The sequence below is a fragment of the Megalops cyprinoides genome, chromosome 1 (genome assembly GCF_013368585.1).
Source record: "Megalops cyprinoides isolate fMegCyp1 chromosome 1, fMegCyp1.pri, whole genome shotgun sequence".
NCBI classification, from domain to species: Eukaryota; Metazoa; Chordata; class Actinopteri; order Elopiformes; family Megalopidae; genus Megalops; species Megalops cyprinoides.
The window spans coordinates 3,816,623-3,826,622 of NC_050583.1; the positions used below are offsets into that span (position 1 = coordinate 3,816,623).

The 10,000-nt window shown below is 49.2% G+C and overlaps 1 protein-coding gene across 1 annotated transcript in view; it reads right to left on the minus strand.

Moving 5' to 3' along the window:
* LOC118784131 (potassium channel subfamily T member 2-like) overlaps positions 1-10,000 on the minus strand; it is a 91,036-nt gene that overhangs the window by 8,929 nt on the left and 72,107 nt on the right. Inside the window, exons 18-24 of the mRNA XM_036538167.1 lie at positions 9,193-9,446; positions 6,256-6,589; positions 5,034-5,139; positions 4,573-4,745; positions 2,984-3,055; positions 2,436-2,570; positions 1,180-1,291 (exon numbers count right to left, since the gene is read on the minus strand). Of these exons, the coding sequence (XP_036394060.1) occupies positions 1,180-1,291; positions 2,436-2,570; positions 2,984-3,055; positions 4,573-4,745; positions 5,034-5,139; positions 6,256-6,589; positions 9,193-9,446 (1,186 nt within the window). The remainder of the gene's footprint in view (positions 1-1,179; positions 1,292-2,435; positions 2,571-2,983; positions 3,056-4,572; positions 4,746-5,033; positions 5,140-6,255; positions 6,590-9,192; positions 9,447-10,000) is intronic.

A 10,000-nucleotide genomic window follows, 5' to 3' on the forward strand; every position in this document is an offset into this window, starting at 1 on the left:
ATAATAGTGACTGTGTGATGCCTGTGTTAGCCTGAGACTGTTGCTCATTTAACTTGGATGGACACTTTAGTTCTATTGTGCTGGAAGTCGCTCTGGGTAAGAGCGCCTGCTAAATGAATGTAATGTAATGATGTATGGCAGTGTTTGTACTTGGCTTCCCTTAGTTTCTACACTGACTAGTCTGGTTAGCACAAGTTAACCTGTGGCAGGGCCTGAATAGTGTTAAGCTCACATTCACTGGTCTGGGAGTGTTGTTAGCCTGGCACTGTTCATTCAGCTTGAATGGATACACTTCTGTTCATTTGTGATGGAAGTAGCTCTGGATAAGAGTGTCTGCTAAATGAATGTAATGCAAAATATCTATCATAATAAACATTCTCTATAAATACCACACTGCCACTTGCTCATCTCCTCCAGTTTGGACAGGGTTAGGGAGAAGAGGGTTTAAGGTTAGGGTTATATAAATATCATGCCCCCCTAGGGTGATCAGATGCAAACATACCAACTGTGGGACGAGTAGTAAGTTTGTGTGGGACAATGTGGGACACGTTACCGACGCTGAGAGGCAATCTAAGACTTTGATATAATGTCATCTAACTTTATAAGAAACATTTGTATTCTGCCTTTCGGCTCGTAAACACCTATACTTTGTCCTTTAGTCGATCCCACAGCACACCAGTTAGGCCATGAAAGATACAGGCTACAGCTTTTTATGAAAGACATGGTGAGCACAGTGCTGTTTGTCATCCCAAAGGAACGCTAATTTTGCAAAATAACGTGTCACCGGCCCCACGTCTGCACAGTCTGATTGACGGCCGTCACAGCCTCTTGGTGACCGCCTTCACTGCTCTCTTCTCAGCCATTGGATGAAAGCCAGGCTTTTAGAAAAGCGTGGCAATGTTGCATTTGTAAGAGCCAGGCTGCTGCTTCTGACGTACCGCTATTAAATAGAGTAGAAACTATGCCGCAACGGCATAAGCGGCTCATGTCCCGGGCGGGTAAAATAAACGCATCCATGTGTTCTTATTTCTGACCATTAAAAACCTAATGACCAATGAAAATGCGGGACATAATCTCAGTATGCGGGATACGGGACAAAGGGTCAAAATGCTGTGCAGTACAATGCAAAGCAGGACACCTGGTCACCCTATGCCCCCCCCCCCCCACTTCCTTGCTCACCTTCTCCAGTTTGGACAGGGCCAGGGAGTAGTGGTCCTTCACCTTGAACTGCATGAAGCGCATGTTTGCAGGGTGGGTCAGCTCTGTAATGATGCTGAGAGCAGGAAACAGTCTGGGGGGGGGTGAAGGTGGGGGTGGGAAAAAGGCCTTGGTCACATGGTAATGACTCACCTCTGTCTGTCTAATCATGTATATGCTGTTATTTTGGCGGTTAGCCACTGTCCCTCAGGCTGTGGTAAAATGAAACAATCTGTCCCATTAGTGGGGTTGTTTGTTCTTCCACGAGCAGGACTCACAGTTTTTCACTGTTTGCCATGAAACTGAAAATTATTGATAATTTGCAAAAGTTTTTGTGAATAATTTACAGAATGTATCCACCTCTCATGTCTCGCGGTGACCACATACACACAATCTTACTTCGGCATCAATGACTTTTTTCTCTGCCTTTTCCAGTTGCTAGGGTGAAGGCATTAAGCATGTGCCCAGTCAGGATCTTACAAATCAAACAATTTATATAAAAGATATATGCAGCAAGCGTACATAATAGCTTAGCTAAAATACGGGGGGCACCTATTGGTGTTATAGGATATTTTACAGAAGTCTGCATGTACATATTCATTTGGTGTTTGCCTCTTTTGGAAGAGCATCACTCCATAAAAAGACCCAGCGCTTTGCTGCTGACTCACCACAGCTTTGGCTATTTAGTACCACATCTTGAATGTTGATTTTTTCTCTTTATACCACAAAATGTGCTGAACACATTCAATTCAAATTTACTGTACTGGCATGAATTACACAGTGTAAATACTGCTGCCAAAGCACACACACAGTCAGACAGAGAGAGAGGGAGAGACAGAGAAGGAGAGGGAGAGAGAGAGAGAGAGAGAGAGAGAGAGAGAGAGAGAGAGAGAGAGAGAGAGAGAGAGAGAGAGAGAGAGAGAGAGAGAGGGAGAGACAGAGAGAGAGAGAGAGAGGGAGAGAGAGAGAGGGAGAGACAGAGAAGGAGAGGGAGAGAGAGAGAGAGAGAGGGAGAGAGAGAGAGAGAGAGAGAGAGAGAGAGAGAGAGAGAGAGAGAGAGAGTAGGACAGAGGTGGACAGAGACAGAGAGACAGAGAGAAAGGAGTCGGGAGGAAGAGAGATTGGGGAAGAGAGGCAGAGAGAGGGGGAGAGGCGAAGAAAGAGTGGAGGAGAAGAGGATCAGCCTGTCTATGTCCATGAGTCTCCTCACGCAGGGCAGGTCAGGTCACCTGACTCACCTGTAAAGGGTCTGAACGTTGACGATGGTCTTAGCGTCCGCCATGTAGTCCTCCTCGGCGATCATGGAGCTCTCCTTGTCCACAACCACCATGGTGTCCGCGAAGGTGACCCCACAGCGGAGCAGGCTGTCCAGGCTAGGGCAGGAATCGGTGGGGGGACGGGGGGGTGAGCGAAAGAGACAGGAAAGAGGATGAGTAAAGATGGGAGTGGGAGAGAGAGGGGAGGAAGGGGACTCAGGACACATACAGGAAAGAGGGTTCAGTAAGAGAGGACTAGAGAGAGGGATTAACAGGCATATCGGTTTCAAAGCGGCTTCACCGGCTCATTAAAACAGTGCAGCGAAACCACTTCTGCCACCAAACGTGTTTTTAGCGGCTGTTTCAGCACCACACTCTCAACCTGAGGGTCACCCTTTCCAATTAATGCACAGAGCATTGCTCTCATCCTCTCAATGATGCACGCTTCAGAACACTGCCCTCGACAGAATGGTAATTAGGAACCAGACCCAGAGGATCGCGGACGGGGAGGAACCGGGAGTCCCTCTTACTTGTCGATGGAGCCCACAGTGTAGAAGACCATTGGGAACCAGCAGATGGCCTCTAGGAAGTAGACTTCGGGTCTGCAGAGAGGGAGAGAGAAAGAGAGAGAGAGAAAGAGAGAGAGAGAAAGAGAGAGATAGTAGTGTGTGTGAGAGAGAGAGAGAGGCACTCAGTGTGAGAGGCCAGCAATGCCGTCCGACAGAAATAGCAGCACTCGAACGGCTCTTGCTGAAGGGTATCTTGATTCCCGCCGCCTCTCGGAGCGGGCGGCAGCATGGAGTGGCATCAGGCCCTCGAGAGAAGCACTCGACCCGAGCTGGTTGCCGTAAGAGATGGTTAACGCAGAATTTCAAGAAGCCGCATGCCAGCGCAGGCACGGCGGCAAACAACGCAGGGAAACCTAACGTAACGGTGAGGTTCTCAGCCATCTGGCAGAGGGACTCTGGGTAAAGAGGCACCGAATGTGGTCTAACAACCCCGCCTTGCCTCCTTGCTCCTGCCCGGATTCTCGCACGTCCAGCTACATCTAACGCAAGCGTTTGCCTGCCATCGGGCAGACTTCTTCTCTCTCCTTAGCAAGAGGTCTTCCTTTCATTTCGCTAATTGTTTCTCTTTTTCGAGCTGTGCCATTCCATTACCATACATTATTGTCATTCAGCAGCCATTCTTATCCAGTGAAACCATCACAGGTTACAGTTTTACACGTTATCCATTTATACAGCCGGGTATTTACTGAGGCAGTTGTGGAGTAAGTACCTTGCCTAAGGGTACAGCAGCAGTGCCCCAGCAGGGAATCGAACCAACAACCTTTCGGGCACAAGCCCTGCTCCTCACCACTATGCTACACTGCAGCCCTCATCCCACACAGAAAACAGACTGCAGCTCTCGTTCAATCACCACAGAGGCACGCTGGCCAGACCTGTCACAGCGCAGCGCTGTACCTCTTCTTTGCATGGGACATGCTGTGGCTGAAATTAATAATGATTAACTGACACCGAGCTGGGTGGGACAGCCAGGAGGCGTTCACGCCATCGGCCAGGTGACTCCCGGTGCGGGGTTAAAGGTGCCACAGTGTTTTACTCTTAAAGAACAGGGCAAACATAACCACACCCCAAATCTGATTCATTGTTGTTATTTCCATCTTAACACACAGGTTACATCCTACTTCTCCCAGGAGTTCTACAAAAGCATTTTCAATCTGTAATTTTTCATTTTGAAAATGTGGTTTGCGTCCGCTGTGGGTGGGGGGGTCACGGGGACCTCACCCTGAGGACATGTGATCAGTTTTTAACCCTTCTGCATATAACTTATTTTATGCCATGTAGCGAGTGTGTTACATTACATCATTCGTTATTGTTTCGTTAGCGTTATTAATAGTTTGATCTGCCACATTTGCTATATTTTTTAATGTTAAATCGCTCTTTCCTCAAAGCTAACATTAGCCAGAATTTTTGCAATCTAGTTTTCTAAACACACCAGTTTTAGCATATGCGCTAAACAGCTAATGACACCGGTGTGACTGTACACGTCAAAAGGATTAACGAGGCCGAGCCCCCCCCCCCCCCCCCGCCTCGAACGGTCACCCCAGGCAACTCACGGGTTCTCCAGCAGCAGCACGATGGGGTTGAGCTCCTTCTTGGGGCGGTAGTAGGCCCGCAGCGGGACGATGAAGTTGTAGAGGCCGTTCCCTGCACTCTCCGCCGACACGATGATCAGTTTGTTCCTGAAGCCGTACGAGCGCGCGTCCTCACAGGGGACGTGGTGGCAGGCCTGTGGGGGGGTGTGGGGGGGGTGCAGAAGACAGAAAGGACAGAGGATGTGTAAAACTGAGAGAAAGAGGAGAGAAAGAGCCTGTCATTCTGATGAGAGAGGGAGGAGATGAGACAGAGGAGGTGGGCAGAGGAGAGGAGAGAGGGAGGAGTGAGGGAGGGGAGGAGAGGGGATGGTGGAGAGAGATAATGGGGAAAAAGAGGGAGGAGAGACGGAGGAGAGGAAAGAGATGAGAGGGGAAAAGAGAGAGCAGAGGGGCGGATGGCAGGCAGGGTGGCGGTCTCTCACCTTGTCCAGGCGCAGACAGCAGAAAGGTACCTTCTCTTGCAGCAGGTGGCACAGGGTGGGTGAGCTGCCGATGTAGGGAGAGTTCAGGGGGTACCCCTTCACCCACCTGCCACACAGACGCACCAGAAGACCATCACACCTGGGCATGAACCAACACACCCACGCACAGACAGACCCTAACACAGCTGAACACATACTCAAATACACACACACCCTAACACACCTGAACACATACTCACCTGCACAGACCCTAACACACCTGAACACATACTCACCAGCACAGACCCTAACACACCTGAACACATACTCATCTGCACAGACCCTAACACACCTGAACACATACTCACCTGCACACACCCTAACACATACTCACCTGCACACACCCTAACACACATGGACACACTTTACACATATGCATATACACACATGCGTTAACACATACTCACCTGCACACACCCTAACATAGCTGAACACATACTCACCTGCACAGACCCTAACACGCCTGGATACTACCAGAGCTACATAAACACAAATACACCTGTTCACAATGCATTTGTAGGGACACTAGCACACCTGTATACATATTAACACACCTGCAGACACACTAATACACCTGTATACATATTAACACACCTACAGACAAACACACCTGTATACATATTAACACACCTGCAGGGACACTTACACACCTGTATACACACTAATACACCTGCAGGGAACCTAACACACCTGTGTACACACTAACACACCTTCAGGGACACTTACACACCTGCATACACACTAACACACCCGCAGGGACACTTACACACCTGCATACACACTAACACACCTGCAGGGACACTTACACACCTGCGTACACACTAACACACCTGCAGGGACACTTACACACCTGCGTACACACTAACACACCTGCAGGGACACTTACACACCTGCGTACACACTAACACACCTGCAGGGACACTTACACACCTGTGTACACACTAACACACCTGCAGGGACACTTACACACCTGTGTACACACTAACACACCTTCAGGGACACTTACACCCCTGTATACACACTAATACACCTGCAGGGAACCTAACACACCTGTGTACACACTAACACACCTTCAGGGACACTTATACCCCTGTATACACACTAATACACCTGCAGGGACACTTACACACCTGTGTACACACTAACACACCTGCAGGGACACTCTCACATCCCCAGTACTCACTCGGTGTGGCCCCCCCAGTGCTGGCCCTCAGCTCTGTCCCCCTGGCCACCCTCCTCGCCGCCCTCGTCCTCAGATTGGTCACTCAGCAGGTCGAAGGCTGGTGCGCTGACCCCGTCCACCAACTCCAGGACAGGGGCGATACTGTGCCTCCTCTCCTCCGCCGAATCGGCCGCCACCGCCATCGCTGGGAGTGCCAGGGTGCTGGCCCCGCCCGTGTCGGACACCACCACGCCACCACCACGCCCACCCCCCCGCGCAGACCCCCCCGCTGTCCCGCCCTCTGCGCTGTCCGGGCTGCTCCCACTCGAGTCCTGCAGGTCCATGGCGACCGTACCTGCAGGGTGGGGGGGTTTGGGGAGGGGGTAATTAACTCACAGTAATTAATACACAGGAAGGGTAACCAGCACTGCATTCATTACAGATCTGTGCTCGTCTCTGACTGACAGCAGTGTAAGGAGCAGGGCTCGTAACCGCAAGGTCGCTGGTTCAATTCCCCACTGGGGCACTGCTGCTGTACCCTTTGGCAAGGTACTTAACCCACAATTGCCTGGGTAAGTATCCAGCTGTATAAATGGATAACGTGTAAAACTGTAACCCATGTAAGTGGCACTGGATAAGAACGTCTGCTAAATGACAATAATGTAATGTCATGGAAAGGCATAGGACAATTAGCAGAGCAAGAAGAAGCTGTTTAAATGGGTCATGTAAAACAGTAACCTCTGTAAGCCGCTCTGGATAAGAGTGTCTGCTAAATGCAAATGATGTAATGTAACGACTAAAGATGAAAAGATTCAGTGTTTCAGCACACAGTTCCTCATTGGCGAAACCACTCCTCTCCTCTGGGAGCTATTTTGTACTGAACGCTACAGTGTCACCATAAGCCGAAAGAGACGATTTGGATTCGGTGCCCCTGTTGCCTCTGCAAATAATAAATACACATTTCTAATAGATGTGGACTGCAGGCCTGTTTCTTATTAATAGTTTAAATTGAGTATATATTTATAAGAGCAGAGGGAATTCAGTTCCACTACATCTCTAATCACAATTCATCCATCTTCCGTGTGCATTATTGCAGGCATAAAACATACAGATGCATATTATTAAATATAAATATGTTTCAGCTGGTGAAATCCTGCAAAGTGATCTAAATGCAGCAGTAGAAATGTATTAGATAATATTCTATGTTCATTTTTCTTCAGTCTGATACGGCTGCAACACGCACCATGAAACGTGTTATACACTAAACAGGTGACTAACACAGGCGAAGTGACAAAGTAAGCTGGAACAGGAAGTGTTCCAAAGCAAACTGACTTGAGATCACTTTCAGCAAACATCCAGCAGGTGGCGCCAAATGCGGCTTTAAAATGGAACCGGTCATTCTAACCAGTTTACAGCGTCAGAGTCAATTTCCGTTTCGAAAGCATTTAAAATTCTGTCACTTCGAGTTTGTGCCCGGTCTTATGCTTCATTACCGCAGAGGCGGAGACGAAGCACTGAATTTCAATCAGATTTACAATCTGGACTCGCTGACCGAGGGTCAGTCTGCCTCTCCATCAGATTTTCACACGCTGCCTATGAGAATCAGCTTGATCTGAATAGCAGTTCCAGTGGCTGCCACTGGGTGGAGCACTCGCTGTAAAGCAAAAAATTCACATAACTTCTACGCCAACAAGTTACGCCACACTTGCTTACACAGGGACAGAACTGAGAAACATTGATTTAATTTTTTTTGTTGATTTACTTATTTAATATTTCTGCGTCTTTCTCTCCCTTTCTCCTCTGCTCTCGCGTCTCTTTTCTAGTCAGTTGGCACGTTCACTTGGCGGTTCACTTATTTACCAATAATTTCATTTCATTGCTGCTCCCTCTCGCTGTTCTTTCTCACACCCCCCACTGTGTCACCTGCATGGGGGGCAGGCCCGGCACTATGGGGGTGCTTAGGGGTGCACTGCACCCCCCAGACGGACCTCAGCACACCTCCAGTTGTCTCCAGATATCCTGATGTCTACATAGTATTTATTATGTATTTTATTACATATGACTTTTTCAGGCTGAAACAGCACAGTCAGCAGCGACCTGACCCATGATGGCAAGCACACTACTGGTACGCTGACTGAAGCATTGGGTGTGTTACAGTAAGATTGACACAGTAGGTGTGTTGAAACAGAGCACTGACCCATGCTGGCCATCATGCTGTGGACAGAAAGGAGTATCTCTGTGTAACTGTGAGTATCTCTGTGTAATTGTGACGCAGTAAGACTCTCTCACACGGGGTATGTCAGTCAGACGCAGCAACTGTGTCAAACTGTGACAGTGACCCATGACCTTATGATGTTGTGGTGCAAAGTCGGGTCGTTGTTTAATTGTGTAACATGGTGTGTTAACTGACACTGCGTTAATCTGACGCACTGACTATGGTCATGGATAACACACTGACCCATGCTGGCGATGATGCTGTGGACGGGCAGGCGGGTCAGTGTTTAATTCTAACACTGACACAGTGAGTGTGTCACTCTGACGCAGTGAGTGTGTTAGCGGGAGAGGCACTGACCCATGCTGGCGATGATGCTGTGGACAGGCAGGCGGGTCACTGTGTAATTCTAACACTGACACAGTGAGTGTGTCACTCTGACGCAGTGAGTGTGTTAGCGGGAGAGGCACTGACCCATGCTGGCGATGATGCTGTGGACAGGCAGGCGGGTCACTGTGTAATTCTAACACTGACACAGTGAGTGTGTCACTCTGACGCAGTGAGTGTGCTAGCCGGAGACACACTGACCCATGCTGGCGATGATGCTGTGGACGGGCAGGCGGGTCAGTGTTTAATTCTAATACTAACATAGCGAGTGTGTTATCCTGACATAATGTGTGTGTTAATCTGACACAGTGAGTGTGTCACTCTGACGCAGTGAGTGTGCTAGCCGGAGACACACTGACCCATGCTAGCGATGATGCTGTGGACGGGCAGGCGGGTCAGGCCGTGGTAGATGGTTTGGGGCATGCCCCCCGCGGCCCCTCGGCCCGGGCCCCGCAGCGACCCCTGCTGGCCCCTGACGAAGGCGGAGTTCTCCTCCTTGGAGATGTTGATGTAGAAGCAGGTGTCGGAGGCGCCCATGATGTGGCAGGGTCCCGGGTTCAGCAGGATGTTGGCCGTGTCCAGCCTGCGCACCCCGATCAGACACACCCCGTACCTGCAGCCCAAAGAGCTGGCTTACTGAATGCTGCTGAGTGTTACAGAGCTTTCCTGTGTGTTACGCTGTATTACTGAGTGTTACAGAGCTTTCCTGTGTGTTACGCTGTATTACTGAGTGTTACAGAGCTTTCCTGTGTGTTACGCTGTATTACTGAGCGCTACAGAGCTTTCCTGTGTGTTACGCTGTATTACTGAGCGCTACAGAGCTTCACTGTCTGTTACACTGTGCTGCTGAGTGTTATAGTGCTTTAGTGTGTTTAGTGTCTGTTACACTGTACTACTGAGTATTACAGGGCTTTACTGTGTGTTACAGTGTACTACTGAGTATTACAGGGCTTTACTGTGTGTTACAGTGTACTACTGAGTATTACAGGGCTTTACTGTGTGTTACAGTGTACTGCTGAGTGTTATACTGCTTTACTGTCCGTCACGCTGTACTACTGAGAATTACAGTACTTTACTATCTGTTACACTGCTTTACTGTGTGTTACACTGTAGTGCTGAGTGTCACAGGGCTTTACTGTCTATTACACTCTTCTACTGAGTGTTACA